The 20,128-nt window shown below is 50.6% G+C and overlaps 1 protein-coding gene across 1 annotated transcript in view; it reads right to left on the reverse strand.

Annotated features, from left to right (window-relative positions):
- Positions 1-3,132: 3,132 nt before the first annotated feature.
- Positions 3,133-20,128, reverse strand: part of SAG (S-antigen visual arrestin) — a 36,948-nt gene continuing 19,952 nt past the window's right edge. Inside the window, exons 6-15 of the mRNA XM_027118121.1 lie at positions 18,816-18,892; positions 17,732-17,867; positions 16,770-16,854; positions 14,806-14,878; positions 12,122-12,259; positions 10,638-10,715; positions 9,473-9,496; positions 7,591-7,646; positions 4,480-4,495; positions 3,133-3,492 (exon numbers count right to left, since the gene is read on the reverse strand). Coding sequence (XP_026973922.1) covers positions 3,384-3,492; positions 4,480-4,495; positions 7,591-7,646; positions 9,473-9,496; positions 10,638-10,715; positions 12,122-12,259; positions 14,806-14,878; positions 16,770-16,854; positions 17,732-17,867; positions 18,816-18,892 — 792 coding nt within the window. The 3' untranslated portion in view covers positions 3,133-3,383. The remainder of the gene's footprint in view (positions 3,493-4,479; positions 4,496-7,590; positions 7,647-9,472; positions 9,497-10,637; positions 10,716-12,121; positions 12,260-14,805; positions 14,879-16,769; positions 16,855-17,731; positions 17,868-18,815; positions 18,893-20,128) is intronic.

A 20,128-nucleotide genomic window follows, 5' to 3' on the forward strand; every position in this document is an offset into this window, starting at 1 on the left:
AATAACACACTTCATATCCAACCTAATCTTTCTTCTCGACCTGTCAATGTAGAAGTGCACCTCCTGTCAAAAAGAACCGCTTCACGTTAGAATAGATAAAGGATGCACTTGAAAACATGGGCATTATCTTATTTTATCCTGAACTGCGGTTATGATTGACATCTGGAGCAGGACATTGTTTTACTGTGTGCGACATGTAGTTCCCCTTGCCCCCAGGACCTGTGTCAACCAAATACCACCCCCATACATTTCCAAGTGCACCCAGCTTCCGCCCCCTCCCTGCCCACCCCCCAAGCATAAGTAAACTAAACCCTTAGGGTTGTGATATTAGACTGGGAGGCAAGCAGTGAAAAATGTTAAAGGAATAGGAAAACAGACACTCTAAAAAGAAGTTATCTACACGCGATAAAATTGTAGAGAACTAAATACACACACACGAATACAAGTGAAAAGGGGGGAAATCTGAAAAAGATGGGTGGATTACAGCTACATGTGAATCTATAATTATCTCAATAATATTTTCAACTTAAAAAATAACTTAAGGGCAGCCATTGTTGAATCATAAATGCTCCGACAGTGCCCCCCCCAGACTCTCATATACACATTCAGCAACAAAAGGTGAGCAAAGGAAATTCCCTGGTGGTCCAGTGGTTAGGACTCCGAGCTTCCACTGCAGGGGGCACGGGTTCAATCCCTACTCAGGGAACCAAGATCCCGCATGCCACACAGTGTAGACCAAAAAAAAAAAAAAAAAATGGTGAGCAAAGTTCTGGTTGTTATAGACTCAGGGAAACCAGAGTTTAAGTCTTGACTCCAACTCTCACTAGCTGTGTGACCTTGGGTAAGGTACATAACCTCTCTGAACTGCAGTTTCCTCATCTAACAAATGGGAAGCATGGTTGGAATGATTAGATGTAACAGGTGAAGTGCCTAGCACAAGGCAGGTGCCCAGGAAATAGCAGGGACCCCTACTTCTCCTTTGGTTGCAGGTTGCAGAACTTTGCCCCAAGTTCTCAGCTGCCGCTTTCTCCATGCAGCACCCTCAGCTCCTTTGCACCCTGTTTCTCCCACTGCACCTACCTAGAAAACCCTGGGCTGCACCTCCAACCTGCACACGGGACATCCTGCCTTCCGACGCCAGAGCAGACACAACGCCTCTAGTGCGCAGGCCCAGCCAAGCTGAGGTTCCATGTCCCATTCGGGGCAGCGGCTGCTCACTTCCTGCTCACACCCGCACGCCCTTGTAGGGGCGGCCAGCTGCAGATCGTAAACTAGCCAGCACGCGAAAGTCAGGCGTTTTGGTACCAGAATAACCTGGAGGGCCAGGGCTGTCCTGACCTCTGCTCTCCAGGGACTGGCCTTCCAGCTCTTCTCTCTGGCTCTCACACCCGCACAAAGGTCCGACCTATTCCTGCCCACCCTGACTTAGGATATCCTGGGGTCAAGCAATGCAGGAATCAACTGGCTGATCCTCTCACCGGGCCCTGCCAGGCAGACTCCCAAGTCCCTGGCTTGCCCGGCATCTCGGGCGGGAGCCAACCACAGCCAACCTGTGGGCTTGTGGGGTAGGAAGGCAGCAGACGGGCTCAGATTCCCAGAGGAGCATGCCGCCCTCCCTGAGTATCCTGAGAGAGGGGTGTGGCTGGAGTGGAAGCCTGCCGATGGGGAAATCGTGTCTTACCCTGCAAACCCACAGCTTTTCGCCTGTATTTTTTTCTTAATTTTTTTTTGGCCGCATCACGCAGCATGCGGGATCTCAGTTCCCTGACCAGGGATGGAACCCGTGCCCCCTGCGCTGGAAGTGCAGAGTCTTAACCACCAGACAGCCAGGGAAGCCCCGTGCCTGTATTGTTATTATCAGTCTTCCTCCTCCAGAAATGAATCCTCACCCCTGTCAATATCAGAATGCCTCATATCCAACACTCGAGTTCAGACCTTGCACTGTGTGTATGGGATCCTGTCCAAGGTTCCCAAGTGGAGCCTCCGGTCTAAATCCCAGTCCCCAGGACACAAACCAGCCTGGAATCCTGCTGAACAAACCCAGATGTGGGAGCCTTCATATGCACGGAACCCACACTGCGTCTGGCCCTCCGCCACTGCTGTTTGTCCTGGAGACCTGACCCCGAGTGTCCAGCCCACACATGCCCCCTCCCATTCACCCTCGTACCTCCTGTGAGCGGGTTAAACTGTACAGAACTCTCCAACCCCCTTTCATCCTATTCCCTTGAGACATGGACCAGAGCCTACACATCCCCCAAGCCCCTCCGTGGCCACCAAGAGAGCCATTCAGCCTCTCTGCCATCATTAGCAGGCCCCAAGGCCGGGGTACCATGGGCCAGGAAGGGGATTCTGCAAAGGACAGGGCCCTGGCATCACCTCCGTTACGTCTCCTCCTTTACTCCCGGACGTGAGCATCCTTTCCCCCAACCCCTTCTATGTCCAATCTCGATGAAGACAGTCTAAACAAGAAGCCTGTCTGATTCACAGTGAACCCCCTCTTCTGGGACAACCCATTCCCGGGGCTGGGCTCTGCCATTGTTGGCCCCAGGGCACTGATCCCCTGACCGAAGCTGGGCCAGATTCTCCTGCCCAGAAACAGCACACGGGAACCAGAGGCTCGGAGACTAGGAGCGTCTGGTTCTGAGCCACCACCAGGTGAATGGCCACCCCAGAGGGCAGGACCCTGAGTTCCTGGGCTGGGACCCCGAACCTTCTCTGATTTCCACCCAGCCCAGGTGTGGCAACTGGAGATTCTTCCTTTAAGTCAGTTCTCTGAGCCACTCTGAGGTCCTTCCAATGCCTTCCTTTTTTTCCCCTTTAAACCAGCCAACTCGCAGTTCATTGTTTGCATTCAATGGAAACAACCAACAGCCCAGAGCTCAAACAGGACTTGGACCCAAAAGTTAAATCAGAGATGAAGAGTGTTTTTACCCACATGTGTCCACTGCCCTGTTTCTCTTGGGAGGCTCTTTGGGTGCCCTGGAGCTAGGATTGGTCAGGTCATTAGACACACTGCTCCCCCTCCAAGTTTCCAGGGAAACAGCTTACCCCAGGGGTCCTGGAGAAAGCCCGGGACACACCAGGCCCCTTCAAGTGAGTGCATTGATTTCAGGATGCCTTCTCGCCTTGATGGGTCTCCTTTCTAGATGCTGCCCTCCCCCCTGCCCAGACTCAGGGCCCCTCAAGGCTGCAGCTTGCGTGCTGTTGACGTCACTCAGCTTCCCCAACAAGTCAGCCTGACTCACAACCAGGACAGAAGAGACAAACTTTATTTCTGTGAAGAAGACCCGCACTTTGGTATTTAGCATAACTAAAGGGCTAACTGTGGGGCACTGCTACCATGCTGCTAACGACCCCATTTCCCGAGTCCTGAGCCGGCCTCTTCACTCATCCACAGCCGCTTCCTGGTCTGTCTTCTCTTCCTTAACTTCTCTTCCATCTTTCAGATTTTGGCGAGCAAACTCCTCAAAAACCAAATTTTCATCCTGTAAACTAAAATGAAACAAAGAACACTTTGATCATGGCATGTTCTTTGAAGCTTTCAATGAGATCTTGAGGAAAACAAGATCCTTGATCTCCCTTTTGCAACACAGGAACCGATCAAGATTTTCCTACGTGATGGAACACAGGACAATGCTGTTCTCCTCATAGTTTTTCAAGTAAAATCTCTTTAACAAACAAAAATCAGAGAAAATGAAGGAACCCACAGAGTAGACATACATGCCCGGAATAACTGTGTGTGTATATGTGAATGTGTGCACGTGTATGCGTATGTGTGCGCATGTGTGCGTGTGTGTATGCGTGTGTGCATGTCCTGGTACTAGAGAGCAAAAGGAAAGCCAGGCCCTGCGCCGGTATCGAGAGCATGGGGCGTGTATGGAAAGACCCAAAAAGGGGTTTGCGCTTGTCTTGTGCAGATCTCAGCCTATCAATAACCACTGTTGTGGTTGGACTGGCCCTTGTGGTTCCTGTTACGACTGCAAGATGCCATTCAGCAATAACCATCCAGAAACTTTTAGAAAATAAAGGTTTATTACTTACAGAACCTGGAAATTACACAGCATATACCTGGGGCCACACAGCGAGGTCGTGGGTAGCGAGGGAGAGCACACCGCACAGGCCTGGGGTTCTGCCTTTACTGGGGTTGGAGGTGGGGGCCTAGGGTTTCGAGGGCTCACTCTTTATTGGTGAATTTAAAACAGAAGAGCGGGAATTTAAAGTGCAGAAAGACAAAAAACAAGTGGCTCAAATGATCTGCTATTGAAATCAACCAAACTCTAAAACAAAGGAGAGGGAGTCCGGTGGCTGGCAATGTGTTTATTGGAGTGGATGCCTCTTTGAAGAGGATGTCTCGGCAATCAAAGCTTAAGTCAGGCACTTGCATTACAAAAAAAGAAAAACCAAAAACAACTGTGAGGGGTCACATTAGGGCTGTGGAGAAGGAGGTCACAGAACGGGATAACACCAAGCAGGGCTCACCTTTTCTTGGTCTTATCTGTGAGCATGGAAGAAAGGAGAGAGAGATCTATTAGCATAAATCCTGTCTACCGGAAATTTTCTTCCTTTGTTAGGTCACTTTATAGGTGGAGGAATAAAAGGCCTAGATATATGCATTTCATGAGAATGGCGTGTAATTCCTGCTTCTTTGCCATTTCCCACTCGGAGGGCCTTTCTCCCTGCATTTTTAACCATCACTTCCTCTAAAAGTTGCCACCACAGCCTTCACCTCCCCAGACGGAATCAGCCACAACCTCGCCTCTAGGACCCTTTCCCTGATTAGCCTCAGCCCCTCTGATGTTGTGCTTCTCCTTTCTAAGCCTTTCTCCCTATGTGCCCTTTGGACCCTGTCCAGATCAGAGTCCACAGGAGCTGTTACGACCCAGACTTCCACGGTCCAGCTCTCTAGGGGTGAGTCCTGAGACTTGACATAGAACTAGTACTCCAGTGGGGGAAGGGGGTGACTAAAGCTTGAGAACCACTCCCTGGCCCCTCAGGGAGTTTGACTTCTCTCTTAACACATTGATCTTGGGGTAGGGGGCGGGTGCAGGGAGTGGGTTAGATTTTCACATATATTTTGCAGACCCAGGGTTATTGCTAATTCTTTGTGAGGTTTTCTGCTTTTTGTTTTTGTTTTTTTTAATTATTTTTTCTTATTTATTTATTTGGCAGCGTTGGGTCTTTGTTGCTACACACGGACTTTCTCTAGTTGCGGCGAGCAGGGGCTACTCTTCGTGGTGAGGCACGGGCTTCTCATTGCGGTGGCTTCTCTTGTTGTGGAGCACAGGCTCTAGAGCGCAGGCTCAGTAGTTGTGGCGCACGGGCTTAGTTGCTCCGCGGCATGTGGGATCTTCCCGGACCAGGGATCAAACCCATGTCCCCTGCACTGGCAGGCAGATTCCTAACCACTGCGCCACCAGGGAAGCCCCTTGTTTTTGTTTTTAGCTTTCTGCTGCCCACCTAGTAAAGTCCTAGTGTAATCGCCTCACCACCCACCATGGTGAGCCAGGAAGAACTAAGTGAAGCTACACAGCTCCAGAGGGTTTGGGGGAGCTTGTGGCGGGGCTGAGCCACTGCCCTTATCTCTTGTGCCTGTCTGGAAGGCAGTACCAGGAGGGAAGTGTCTGTGTGGGCTGCTAACCACAGGGGACCTACAGAGAGGCTGACTCATCAAAATGACCCTGGGCAAGAACCATCCTGGACCCCCCCCCCCCAACCCTTGTATGTAATAAGTTCTGGTAGCATTTCTCCAGAACTTATTACATACAAATTACTTGGCCCCTGGCCCTGGCAGGGTTTCTTAACTCCAACTTATGCTTTCTCTGCTTAGCATCTACCCGTCTCAACTCGGGGCACCGGGGACCAGGCAGGTAAGATGTGAGCATGCATCTGTGAATGAAACTTGGGACTCATAAACCTCTGGAAATCAAAATTTTGAGGCCATGGTGTGATTTGTCCTTTCTCCCCAAAATCTCACAGTATAAAAGATCATTGGTTTAGCCTTGATGTTATGATATGTTCAACATGAGGGCCATAATGACTGGAACATGAAAATGTCATACCCAGAAAAGGAATCACTCCACTTCCCCCAAGTGAAGTCATAAAGTCTGTTCACGGGGCCAGAAAATGATCTGACACAAACTATGACATCTCCTCCGGTCATAGTTTTAAAATAGCCTTTTAGAATGTCCTTGAAAGGGACCAGAATGTGTCTCAATCTCACATAGTTAAAAATAGTATTTTAATGATACAAGCATAAATGAATAAAAAAAAAATATGGTTAGACTGTATTTTTCCCCCAAGGGAAGTTTTTGTCAAACTTCCAAAAGTTTTTGAGTATTTGAATCTAAAATATTTGGAAGAGATACTTTGAGACAAAATAGTTTTGAGACAAAGCCAAAATGAATATGGGCCTCATCCTAATGTTTAAATGCCATTTCATTAAAAACATAGAAAAGCTCTTTATAAAATATAAGAAAAAAAACCCTGCTTGTTTATACCACTTTTACTTAAAATGTTCTCAATTACTATAACTCGGGAGGGTTCTCATCCAGACAGGTCCATTTTTCTTTCCTGCCAACTAAGCCACCTTAACACACAGAGAAGAATTTTTCCTCAGAATTTCTGAGATTGCACCTACATTATTTTTGCCGCTTCATTTATCCCTTTTAAAAGAGCTGTATTAAGATCTGATTCAAATATCATACAATTTACCTATTTACATGTACAGGCCCATGGGTTTTAGTTTGCTCACAGAGCTGTACAACCATTACTTAATTTACTTTTAACATCCATACAAGAGCTGACGGATTTACAATTCAAAGGAGCCAAGGTATTAGGAACCCAGCCTGACCCTCTTTTCCAGTATTTTCTGTATTCTCATCATAACTGCCATCGTCAGAAACACTCATCATCTTCTAAATTCCTATTAATGCTTCCAAATGAAATGCAAAAGCCTCAGGCTGTCAAATTTACTTTTTTTTTTTTGGTCAAATTTACTTTTCACTCAAATTTTATTTAAATCTAAATCCAGGTCTGGGGACTTCCCTGGGGGTCCAGCAGTTAAGACTCTGCACTCCCAAAGCAGGTGGCCCGGGTTCGATCACCTGGTCAGGGAACTAGATCCCGCATGCATGCCGCAACTAAAAGATCCCACATGCCGCAGCGAAGACCAGACGCAGCTAAATAAATAAATTTTTTTTTAAAAAAAGAGAGAGTAGATCCTAAGACTTCTCATCACAAGGACAAAAACACTAAAAAAAAAAAAAAAAAAAATGAATCCATGTCTGTTCACAGCAAAGCTTCTGCTTTTAAATCATTCCTGATAAAACCAAACGAGACAACCCGCACCCAAGCAGGGATGCTACGTCCTCCACACACTCACTGGAAGTGGACAAGCCACCCGGCCCAGGACCTAGTAGCTGAGCACTCATTTCTGGGAGGGGGGGCCCAGGCACTTGAAGGTGGCCTGGAACCTCGGCCACCTGGCCCTGCCTGTGCTCAGACATGCGGTCAAGGAAGACTAGCAGTGAGTACGTAATAAATCTGTGAGTGGTAAAGGACTAGAAAAAGGCAAGATAATGCGAGACTGACCTGGGTCCTCAGACTGGGGGTGCATGAGGCGGAACGGCACGTCAGCGGTCACTTCACTAGAAAGAAAGAAGGATGCAGAGCGGTGAGAACACGCACACAATTGTAAACGCACAGCCAAGAGCTGGGAGCTGGGGTTGCAGAGCTTCGTGAAAGGTCCCCAGGCCCCAGCTGAAAGAGGACTCAGTGAGAGTCAAAACAAAACAAAGCAGAAATCAGGAAGTGGTCAAGAAGGAATTTTAAATGTATTCCCTGGAATGTGGTCTAGAAACTCCACTTGCGAGAGGCTGAGGCGGCTAGGATTTTTAGGTCCCCATTCCTCCTGGTTATTAGTTTCAGGGACATGATATTATGGGTAGAGAAGAGGTGAGATCCTGGAGAATAAGGATAGCTTTGAAAAATATCCTTTGCAAAATGTAACTACTTTTTACGTGTTAAATCTGTGCTAAGGCCGCACACAGTCCCTCTGCAGAGAGCAGAACAGGGATGAGCACGGTCTACCCAACTCCAGAGGCTAAAGGGCTTCGAGGCGACTTGGAATTTATATTAAAATAGGAAGGCAACAGGGCTTCCCTGGTGGCGCAGTGGTTAAGAATGCGCCTGCCAATACAGGGGACATGGGTTTCAGCCCTGGTCTGGGAAGAACCCACATGCCACGGAGCAACTAAGCCTGTGCACCACAACTACTGAGCCCGTGTGCTACAACTACTGAAGCTCACACGCCTAGAGCCGGTGCTCTGCAACAAGAGAAGCCACCGCAGTGAGAAGCCCGTGCACCGCAACAAAGACCCAATACAGCCGAAAATTAATTAATTAATTAATTAATTTTAAAAAAGGAAGGCAAGGAGTCAGGAAGGGGTGGAAGGGAAATCTAGGCACAGGAAGAATGGAAAGGGGTGTGGGAAACAAGGGTTACTCCTTGTTTCACCCAGGACCCATCACCTCCCGCCCTGGGGTTACTGCTTCGGTCAAAGCACTTCTGCTGCTAAGGCGCTCCTGGCGGACCCGAATATGGCTGGGGTCTAGGAGAGAAGGCACAGCATGGGCTCTATGTGAGGGGAGGTGATAAGAGTCGGTGAAGGAATATGTAAGGTCAGTGCCTGCCTCAGACTTGTCTTACCTGCTGCCTCTTTGTGCATGATTTAAATGGCTGCTCTCACTAATCACAATCGCCCACAGGTGGAAACAACCCAAATGTCCACCAACCAAAACGTGGTCCATCCATACCATGGAGTATTTCTCAGCCATAAGAAGGAATGAAGTGCTGACACGTGCTACAACATGGACCTTGCAGACATGATGTCAAGGGAAGAAACCAGCCACAAAAGCACAAATATTGCCTGATTCCATTCATATAACATGTCCAGATTAGGCAAATCTACAGAGCTAGCAAGCAGGTTAGTGGTTGCCAGGGATGAGGGAGAGGGGAGAATGGGAGAGACGGCATAATAGGTAAGGGGTTTCCTTTTGGGATGGGAAAAGTGTACAGGAGCTAGAGAGTGGTGACAGTGGCACAACACTATGAATGTCCCTGATGCCACTGAACTGTACACTTTTAAAAGGGTAAAATGGTAAACGTCACATTATGTGTATTTTCCCCCTCCCCCCCCCCCACAGGCAGCTGCAAGGAGTGTGCCAGTTTTCTGAGTGTGTGTGTATGTGTGTGTCCTCACCCAGGTGCAGGCCCAGCTACAGTCTCAAAGGAACATCCCCAACCTCACACCAAGGTCTGCAGGGTGTTAGGGGCATCATCTCCTAAGACCTCTGAGCATGAGAGCCGGGAAACCAGACTTCACTGTCACTGTTTTGAAGCCCCGGTTTGTCCCCTTTGATATCTTGGAATCAAGCAGAGAATCAAGCAGAGAAGGAAGATGAAGGGGTTTACCTGGAGGTGAGGTCTCCCAGGAGGCTAGGAAACACAAAAGCAAACAGGGCTGTGGTGACTCTCCACAGTGGTAACACAACCTTACTTGCCGTTATTCAGAGGCTGGACACGTGCCCGCCATGTTCCTCACTCACAACTTTCAGGATCTTCGCACCCCTAACAGCCAACTCAGCTATTCCTCTACTTGTGATTTCATCTCTTTCTCAAGTGGGTTAGTTAAAAAGAGGAATTACATAGGTTCAAGCCCTAATGTTCAAGAATAAACCTCGGTCCAGAATTTCTCTCTGGGCCACAAAGGTCACGGTGAACTACCTGCTGATCACTTACCTTGACTGCTGCACTCGACCCTGTTTTAGATCCTCTCAGAGAAGATGAAAGAAAACACTATGCACTTTGAGAAACACAGCTACACACACTGTGTTAACGAAATTTGCAGAATCAACCCACGTTCTACTTTGTTGCCCCAACCAAAATTTGGGGAACTCTTCACCTCCTGAGCCCTATGGAATATACACATGGATTTGCTTTGACGGCTGAACTACCGAAGGCTGATCAAGGTACAAGGCCAGAGCCTCTGGCAATGGAATTTGAAAAGGAAAATGAGAAGTCGAGTTTTTCCCTTCTGATAAGATTTTTAAATGGAAAGAAATTGATTTCAAAAAAGATGGGAAACCATTTCCTCAGAACTCTGAGACAGTCATGCTCTTGTATGAAAAGGAGACTCCCCAGTCCTGTGATTGCTCGTTGGGGAGGAAAGGCAGGCCCTTTCCGTCATGGATGGATGCCTCCTGAGAGGCAGGTGAACCAGGATGCCCTGCGAGTTCATTTCACAGCCGCCAGTCTTTTCCAAAGTACAATCAGACGCTCAACTGATTCTCCTGTTTTATATCAGCTTCCATATGTGAGCACAGGCACACCCATTTTTGCCAAGTGGTACCAATAGTGCACGTGTTTCGTAGTCTGCTTTTCTACCTTTTCCCCCGTAATGTTATATCAGGTAGAATTGTGAAACTAGACAAATAGAGTCTCTCTAAAACTCTGCTATGTAATCGATAGAATTTGTGGACTTTTCTTGCTTTCTGTCTCCCAGTCACTCAGGAATGAAATCATTCAGACTACTGACGGCCAAGATAGAGCAGGCAGAGTGCTGGAGCTGGACACTCACCCTGACACCGTGAGCTTCACCTTGATCTGGTAAGACACCAGGATCCCCATGACGGTCTTGTCTATGCCCTCCTTTATGCTGCTCAAACAGAAAAGAAAAACAGAAGAATGCAGGGAGGGGAGAAGCGGGAAGCAAAAACCGGGTGAATCAACCCCACCTCTTCCCACTGCGTCATCCAGGCTCTGCTGTGTCCTCACTGTCTGGGGCGCTGGAAGGCAGCCCTGACGCTGGGTGAAAGGGGGGCTCGGGATTCGGGGTGGGCTTTGCTCTGCCATTAACTGACCCGGTGACCTTGGCTGAAGCTCTCATTCTGGTGGAACCTCAATTTCCTTATCTGTGAAATGAGTATAAATTCACCTTCCTCACAAAAGCATGGAGAGACTGGCATGTTTATAAAATACTCCATGAACCACAAAAGATCTTTACAAACGCAGTGCGCTGCTGTGGATGTCGTGATTCCTTTGCCCTCGAGTTCACGGATCTAGGGCATCAATCTCCCTGCTTGGCCCTCTCCCAGAGCATCACAGATGTGCTTTAGAATCTAACACACCAACTGGCAAATCAACCTCAGAAAATCCTTTGACTCCCAAGATCCTGCTTTCTGCCCAACGTTCGCTGACCCCGCTGTTCGTCTCGGAGCTACGGGGGCAGGGAGGGCAAACGCAAGAGCTCTTCGATGGCATTGCCTGGAGCTGATCGCTGGGGCCTTGGAACACACAGGGGTGGAGGGGGATATGGCAGCGAAGGGCCCGAGCCTGGGTGGCAGCTCCTACCCCAAACCCTCAGGGCTCACCAGCAGACACACCGCTGGAAATGGAAGCCCCGGAGGATGGTGAGGAGTGACAGGGCTATTTGACGTAGAAGCTTCGTTCTAGTTTTTACTAGATCTGCTGGCTCAGTTCGGCCATGGTTCTCTGAGCAGGGTCAGCATATCAGTGCTTATTTTCATTTAAATTGAACTGACCTCTGTAGCCCTCAGGACCTCCTGTTTTTATCTTTCCTGATAGAAATGCATAAACGACCTTTCCATCATTCATGGAGCCAGCTGGGGCACTCAGTTCGTATGCTCAGGGCTCTACACTAGCTAATGATGATTTTGAAGGTAATAGCTGACATTTCTGGAGCACTTACTGTGTGCCAGGCACCACATTTTACATGGACCGTCTCACATAACCCTCAAAACCTCTCTCTGAGGAGCTGTCGCTCCCATACTTTACAGACGGGAAAACTGAGGTTCTCAAGACAGCTCCAGTTATCTGCCCAGGGTGGCCCAGACAGCAAGCAGGGGTGTTGGGGCTCAGCACAAGGTCCAGAGCTGTAGCCACTGTGTCACACCAGGGGTGGGAGTGGGGTCCCTGCTTGGGGCCCCGGGGCCCCGAGCACGTGCTTTGCCACCAGGCTGCGTGTGCAGGCCGCGAGCCCAGGGCTGGGACGAGGAGGGGGCGTAGACCAGCGCCACCGCAGCACTGAGTCTCGGGGCTCACATGGTGCTAGAGGCAAGGTTCGTGTCCTCGTGCTTGATTTTCCCGTCCAGGGCGATGCCCTTTCTCTCGAGGTTGTTAGCCAGCAAGGGCAGCAGGGTCAGCGTCGTGGTCAAGGTGCTGTTTGGTGGTACCTTTTCCCTGCAGGAAGAGACACAGAGAGCAGATTTAGCTGGCTGCTCTTACAGCCTTGAAGCCACCTTCGCCCCCACGAGACCCTGTGTGCCGTCAAGCATTTTCTAGAACCCACGTTCCCTGCGACTCATGGGAAAGACAGTCCAGGTGCCTGTGCCTTTGCCTTGTGAGAAGAACAGCATTAGTGACGTCTCAAAACAGGCTGGCAGCAACGTTAGGACGTTTCTCAACTCCCTCAGCCTGTTCTGATTGCTGAATTTCTAGAATGTCTTGTGGGGTGAAGTGAGACTGGCCCAAGAGTCAGGGACCACACCCAGTCTCCTCCTGAGGCTTCGTGAACCACGCAGTGGGCTGCAGGGCCAACTGGCCAGTGCCAGCAACAAGCCCAGGCTGGGAGTCGTCACTGTCGGGAGGTTTCAGCGTGTGCCCAGGGAGGAGGGGCGCGAGAAGGGCCGGGTCCTCCACTGTGGGCTGTTCAGACTGGGCGGCTCTGTGGGCCTGGGTGCAGCTGGGGGCAGAGCAGCGCGGTCTCCCCAGGCTGGGCAGCATCCCGGCTCACCGAACAGCATCTGAGGCTGGAGAGTTGGCTCTGCCACTCACCCACGTGCTGACCGCTGGCCTGTGCCCACAGCCGCCATGCAGCTGCCTGCCCTCTCCGACCCCAGAGCCCAGGCGAGCCGTGTCCGTGCTCCTGGCACACCCTCTGTCCTTGTGCCCAGCCAGGGCCCTGAAAACACTGTCCAGGAGCCAGCCTCGGGCCCTTTCCCCAGCCTGCTCTGTAACAGACGGGGAGTCCCACTGCCACCCTCGGAACGGGTCCCCTCCTCCATCTCCCTGGGGAGTTGAAGGCGGCTGTGTCTTCTCTGGCCTCCAAGCGCACACAGGAGGCCCCCGGGCATGCAGAACCCTGCTTGAGCCCAAGGTGGCCCACATCCTTGCATCTGGGCCCTGGTAGAACTTCTCTTAATGAGCTTAGTTTGGGCAGCAGAGTGACAGAAGCACCAATTACACTGGAAAGGTAGCTGTAGTAGGAAGGGGCCCCCGGGATGGGGCTTGGACGAAGGCCTTTCCTGCAGCAGCCCTTGCCGAAGGCCTATGCCAAGGCCTGGGGCCAAAGTCCCGCCCGGCCACTTCCCAGCGCCTTTGGGATTGGGACTGGATGGTGGGCAGCAGCTTGGGTGTCAGGTCTGACCTGGTTCCCAGGAGGCCTGCCCACCAGGGCCCCAGACGCCCCACTTTCAACCTCCCTGCCTCCCACCCTTTTGAGGGTATCCGAGGATGGTTCCCAGTTTTCTGGGAGTCCTTGATGCCAAATGTATCCAAGAGCCGTCAAGAGGCCCAGGTAATGGGGTACAGTAGGGGAAAACTCAGCTGGGGACCAGTTTCTCCTATCATTGTTGGGCGCGTGCCAAAAGGTGAGCCAGGAAGACGCCCAGGACATGAGGATGTTCAAGGACACAGCCTAAAAGGTAGAGTAGACCCCAGGCCTGGCCCCAAGGAGACAGTCAGTGAGTTATGGTTCTTTCCTTCCTCTCTCCTCTCTAGACCTATAAGTCAACTTAGGTCAGGATCTGCTTTAAGTAACAGTTTATCCTGAAGTCGCCTTTTAAATATCATGTAATGTTATCTTGCTGAATCAGCTCTCTTTCCTCACCCCGCTCCCCGAACCCTCCTTCCTCTAACTGTGATAATATTTTTTGCATACAACAACGCTTAGAAAAAACACCTTCCCAAGCAATCCTCTCTGGGGGAAGGCATAACCCCCAGAAGCCTGTGTGCCTCATGAACCTGACCGCCTAGCACAAAGCAAAACTGGTTAGATCTCTCGCTCCACCACGAAGAAGCCATCACAGGATTCCCATTTGTTTTTAATATCTTTTTTTTTTTTAATTTATTTGGCTGCGCTGGAACTTAGTTGCGGCACGCAGCATCTTTAGTCGCAGCATGTGAACTATTAGTTGCAGCATGTGGGATCTAGTTCCCCGACCAGGGATCAAACCCGGGCCCCCTGCACTGGGAGCACGGAGTCTTAGCCACTGGACCACCTGGGAAATCCTCCCATTTGTTTTTTACTCTAATGAAGGGAGAAAAGTCACTAACAACAAGTGGCTGAGAACTGATATATCATCCTAATCCAGTTGTCACTGGTATCAGATTTTCAAGTTATGGAGAAGATCAAAAGATAGGGAACCCTTGACTGGGCTGACAGGTCATTTGATTTTCTGCTCTGGGGGCAGAAACAGTATCAAATTCCTACCCACTTATTCAAGGATCAATAGAAAGTTCTAGACATTCCCACTGTGACATTTCAGCCTTTATTTCTCTCCTCTCCATCGTTCCTTAGCTTGACCCAGCTCTCAGAATTCTTGTTAGCGAGCACAGGATCAAGATGCTAACTTTCTTTGCAGTCCTTGAAGTGAGAACAGGGGAAGGAAGTGGAAAGCTGGGGAGCTAGCTGACCATTCTACTTCCGTCTTCAGCGATGACCAAAATGGGAACTTGACCAAGAAGCTGGAGCCGCCCAGGAAATAGAAACCCAACCCACTACTCACTGTGTTTCCTCCATGGCCACCGGCTTGACATAACAATCACTCGAGTAGAGAACCACGTTGGCCACTTGTTCCACTGCAAAGGGGGACAGGGTAGGGTGACTCGGTGCGGAGTCCTGCGTGGTGCCTTCCAGGGGACGTGGTTGGTCTTCCCTAACGGCCATCTGAGTGCACCTCTCAGGCTCGGCTTTAAGGCTGAGATTTCTGTTCTGTCCTCAGGCCACTTCCATTCACCAATAACCTGCTCTGTGTCAACCCTACCCATGAGCCAGTCTCCTAAAACTGCACCTCCTGGGAGACTCATCCTCCCTGCTGAGCTCAGGTCACATCTGTGGGTATCCTTCCAAAACACACAATCTCCCGGTGTCCCAAAACTCACCATGTGCTCTCTTTCCCCAAATACACTCCCTTCCAACCTTCTCTATCTTATTCAGTGAGCATATCCTTCGGGTGTCCAAGCTAGAAACCACGTGGAGGCTGCACAGGGTTGATTTGTGGGTGTAGCATGGTGGATAGGAAGGTGGGCTCTGGGGCCAGACCACTTGGGTTCACATCCCAGCTTAGCCATCTGCTGTGGGGTAATTACTGAGCTCCTCTAAGCCTCAATTTCCCCATAAGCAAAACGAGAATGATAATTGCATCTAACTTATATGGTTGTTGTGATGATTAAAAAGATGATTTTTAATCTCCATTAAAATCAAATTTGAGAATCAGAAAAACAATTTGTGTGAAGCACTCAGCACAGTACTCGACCTATAGAAAGTTCTTAACATCTTGCTTCAGAAATTCAACAGCTTCTTTCAAAAATTAGGGGCTTCGAATGTTAGGATTCATAAAACTTTGAGAAATAATTTAAAATTTAAGTATCAAATGATACTTTCTCAATCCTACTGCTTTGTGGAATCCTGTATTGACACTACATACAACATGCTAAACAAATAATGCCAGGTCCTACAAAGACTTAAAGGCATAGGAACTTAAACCAACATAAAAACAAAGCCATAAAGTAAGCATGTATATTAGCATCAAGAAAAATCTAGAATTTTTTAGTGTGTATGCAGCAAATTCCTGAGTCTTCTCTATGATGGATAAGAGGGAAAGAGGAACGTGGTAGACGGCACTTAGGGTGACCAACCATCCTGGTCTGCCTGGGACTGGCCCCATTTTAGCATTGAAAGTCCTGCGTCCTTGGTCCTGGTCAACCCAGGATGGTTGGTCACCCTAACACACTGTGAGTCTAACTCTGTCTCAGCCATCGAGTGTCTGAGGGAGAAGTGAACAGAGAGGTCTCCCTCCAAGGTCATTTTATCGTGTCTTTTTTACATCACCCATATAAGACCAAGATCTAGGAGCATCTCGTGCACTTTGACGTCCTTTGAGCTGAGGAAGTGTGTAGGACCAGCAAGCGGGAGGCGCATCTCCTGAGTGTTCAGGAGGCTTGGCCATCACATCACGGCGACTCAACAGTAGCAGTGACAGTAGGGATTACCACTTACAAAGCATGTCCGGTGTGATCAATCAGTACCTAACGAAACCTGGGAAGGTAGTCCGGGAACACTGCCGTGGCTGCCCGCTAAATTCCAAGAGGACGTGCACAGCTCGAGCCCACAGGGGAGCCCAGAGTTCCCAGGCCAGGACTCCCCACTACACTGTGCAGAAAGAAAACTCCTCCCGCACTTACCCCGAGACCTGGCACAGGGGCCCCTCAAGGAAGGCGTGACAAGGAAGGACGGGAAGATGCCCTGTCGGGGATGCTGTCCCAGGACAGAAGACAACCCTAAGCTGGGCACGAGGCTACAGGAGAGGATACCTTCCTCCTCTAAGGTCCTGCCGTGTGACGACAGAGACAAACGGGCAGTTCCAAGGCCCCGGGGGGCCTTACTGACCAGAGGAGAGACCCTTGGGAAATATGACTAGATTGGGAACCTGGAAGACTCTGCTGTCCGGGTTTGAGCAGAAGGTCCTACCTAGCACTTTAATCTTCTTCACCGTCTTCTCTGTATTATTGGTCACGGTCACAGTCACAGGAATGGGTTCCCCATGGTAATAGAGCTGAAGAAGTCAGCAGATACGTCAGAAAAGGGGAAGAGAGTGTGGCCATATCTTGTTAAATTCATCTCAGTCCTTTAACTGGAATAAGTGGCTGAATGCCCACACTTTCAAGGAAGACAGGGTGATGGCATCACGTTTCCTGTGGAGAAGGGTCTGGAGCAGGTTCTACCCCCTCTGTGGGAGGCTGAGGCGGATGATGGGGCCTCCGGCCCCAACGCCCGAGTCCTGAGGGTCACTCAGAGTTAGCCCCGGGGGTGTTGAGTGGAATCATGAGGTTATTGGGGGCAGAATAAGTGAAATGAGGGGAAATCAGTGGGGAAGCCCAGAGGTAGAGCTTGCCCAGCAGTGACTCTGTGTGATCTAGCCCAGGTGCTCATGTCCTTGCGCGCACACACACACACACACACACACACACACACACACACACAGTCTGCTGGCAATGTGTGTGCACGACTCTTGTCGACCAGAGACGGCCTTGGCCAGTTTCATCTTTTTCGGCCGTGATTTTCACATATGACATGCTCACTCCCTCACCGTTACTGCCAAACTTAAGTTTGCAGGGAAGTAAACAATTTGTTAACACCACACCCACTGATGACACACTAGTAAAGAGGCCCCTGGGGGCAGACAGGGGGCAAAGACAGCCTGGGCTGGGGGTATGGGAAACCCTCCACCTCCAAGTTGTCGGGACCCACAGTGAGTGGAATGCAAGCCAGTTTGGTCCTATCCTAAGGGTCACGTTTACTGGCTCCAAATTATGAAAAAAGCCAGTCGCCCCAAATGTTGGTGCTTTAACTATCGCTGGCCCCGAGACTGCCTGCAGCACACCCCCAGCAGAGGGCCTGGCAGGCTGTCCCCAGGCCGGCTCCACAGTCACCTCTTTGCTGAGGGCGACGGCGAGCTGCAGGGGCTTGTCGGACATGAAGAACTGCCAGGAGGCCTCCTTTTGCGGCTGGGGACCCATCTCTCGTGGCGCATGCTGTACCTTCCGGATCAGTAAACGCACGGAGCTCCTGTGGATGAAAAGTCACCGATGGTTCCCCGGGTCAGAGCCTGGGCCTCCTCAGGACGGCCTACCAGGTCCCCCTGCCCATCCCCAGGCCGGGATCCCTCAGGGATGCTGCCGATGGATGCAGGATGGACCAGTAGAGGGATCAGGTCTGGGGTCGGGGCCTGGTGGGTGGTGTGGACCAGTCAGCTCTCCAAGGGTCCCTCTCACCCTCTGTTAGGACCCCGGCGTGGCCTCCTCTTGGGTGAAGCTGATGTGGGGATGTGTGCCTATGTGACAGGCTTCAAAACTCTCTACAGATGTGATGCCCTGTTATTGCTGTTTGGTATAAGTGTCCATAGGTGTGAATGTTGAGTATGTAGAGAAAGTGTTGAGGGCACAACTGGAAACCTTGTTCAGGAACAAAAAAATGGGCACCAGAGCCTGAGAGTATAGGAGGAATGGAAGTCACTGCCTAATGGGCACAGAGAGTTTCTGTTTGGGGTGATGACAGCATTTGGGGTATAGATACCTTAGGGTATGGATAGCAGATAGTGGTGTAACTGATTACACAACGTAATGAATGTACTTAATGCCACTGAATTGTACACTTGACAATGGTTAAAATGGTAAACTTCATGTTATGTATATTTTACTGCAACAAAGAAATTACAAAAGAAGAAGAAAACTAAAGAAAGAGGGGATCTGGAGGCTTTTAAGGACTTACATGAGCCCTTGAGGTTGCCAACTCCCCTGTCATTTTCTTTTGTTTTTTTTCTCCCAAATGGTCAGCCATTGTCCCCCACCCCATGTGGAGATGGTTCATCCTGACGGTCCTGACCTGGGGAGGCTCCATTACCCCACCACAATGGCCCTGTGGGAAGATTCTGCCACTGGGACATAAAGTGAGGGGTGGTCTCTTATCCCCAGCCCTTCCCCACACCCTCACATATTCCCACAGCTACACTCTTACTTCTTGGGAATTTTGTCCTCTTCCGTATCTGTGCCTTGTGTGGCAAAGGCTTTGACCTCGAAGTCGACCCCACAGCACTGCAGGGGCAAGAGAACAGACAGGGCTGCGGTCAGCACCTCCCTTCCGGGAGCCAGGATGGGGGTCACAGCTCCCGCAGGGGATGTTACGTGGCTACTTCTTTTTCTGTCTTGGCCATATCCTTTTCGGAGTTGCACCATTATGACTAGCTTTGGAAGTGTGCTAGTGATGAAATAGTGGCATTTGCTCGAGGAGAGCGCCACGGGCTCCAAGGCCCCAGTGAAGGTCCCCCAGCCAGCAGGATGAGCCCCGCCAGTAGCTGCAGAGCATGGTCCTAGCCTCTCACCACCTTGCACGGCGGCCAGCCCATCCCCCATTTAGCTGTCCTTCTCAGAAGTGACCCTGTGTGCGTGTAACTGATGGTCCACTGCCTACAGCAGGGGCGGGAGCAGTGGTCACAGGGCTGGCAGGGGTCCGTGGCCGCCTGTGCTGGGGCTCCAGTGCCCTACGCCAGCGGGCAGCTGCTCTGCCGCTGCAGCCAGGCGTGGCCAGGCTGCCACGGGGACCCGGTGCTGGCAGCTCTCCCAACTTTTGAAAAGAAGCTGGAAATAGAATTTGGAATGAAGGTTCCTTATTTTTAAATTAACTAGATTAAAAAATGTTGCATGGATGGAACAAATGCATCTGCGGGCCCCTTCAGCCCCCAGCCCCAGAGTGAATCCCCCGTGACCTCGTTCCTCTGTTGTGTTAACATGAGGTGTGCGGGGCAGGGGTGAGGGCACAGAGGCCGGGGATGGGCCCTCCACCAGCTGCCCACAGAGTGACAGTAGCGCATAAGCCACAGTCTTACTGGTTCTGCAAAACTGTGGAATCGCAACAACTCTAAAACCTGGGTTGAAAATAAATACACATCGTTACGCTCCAGCACCTGGAGCTCTTGGCCACGCCTCCTCTCTGCTCAGCCCCCTCCACCCCCACCTCCTGCTGCCCCCTGCAGAAGCCAAGCCCTTCCACCTGTCTACCCTGGGCACGTGCTGTTCCTTCCTTCTGAAATGCTTGACGCCTCTCTCTCCTTTTATACTAGCCCAGTTCCCAGGCCTCCTCAGCTGTGAGGCCCACAGGGCCCCTGCTGCACTGATGTCTCCTCCCCAGGGACAGAGGGGAGGGTGGCCCTCTGGCTGGTATAGTGTCCCCCACTCTGATTGAGTGGCCTTCTCCACCTTCCCGCCCACATCCCTGTTTTCCTGGCCCGGTGGCTTTCAAAGGTTTCAGGCCACCGCCCATGGTAAGTAGGA

The sequence above is a fragment of the Aethalodelphis obliquidens genome, unplaced genomic scaffold, assembly GCF_003676395.1.
Source record: "Aethalodelphis obliquidens isolate GAN/ISIS:26980383/991018 unplaced genomic scaffold, ASM367639v1 scaffold2, whole genome shotgun sequence".
Taxonomy (NCBI): Eukaryota; Metazoa; Chordata; class Mammalia; order Artiodactyla; family Delphinidae; genus Aethalodelphis; species Aethalodelphis obliquidens.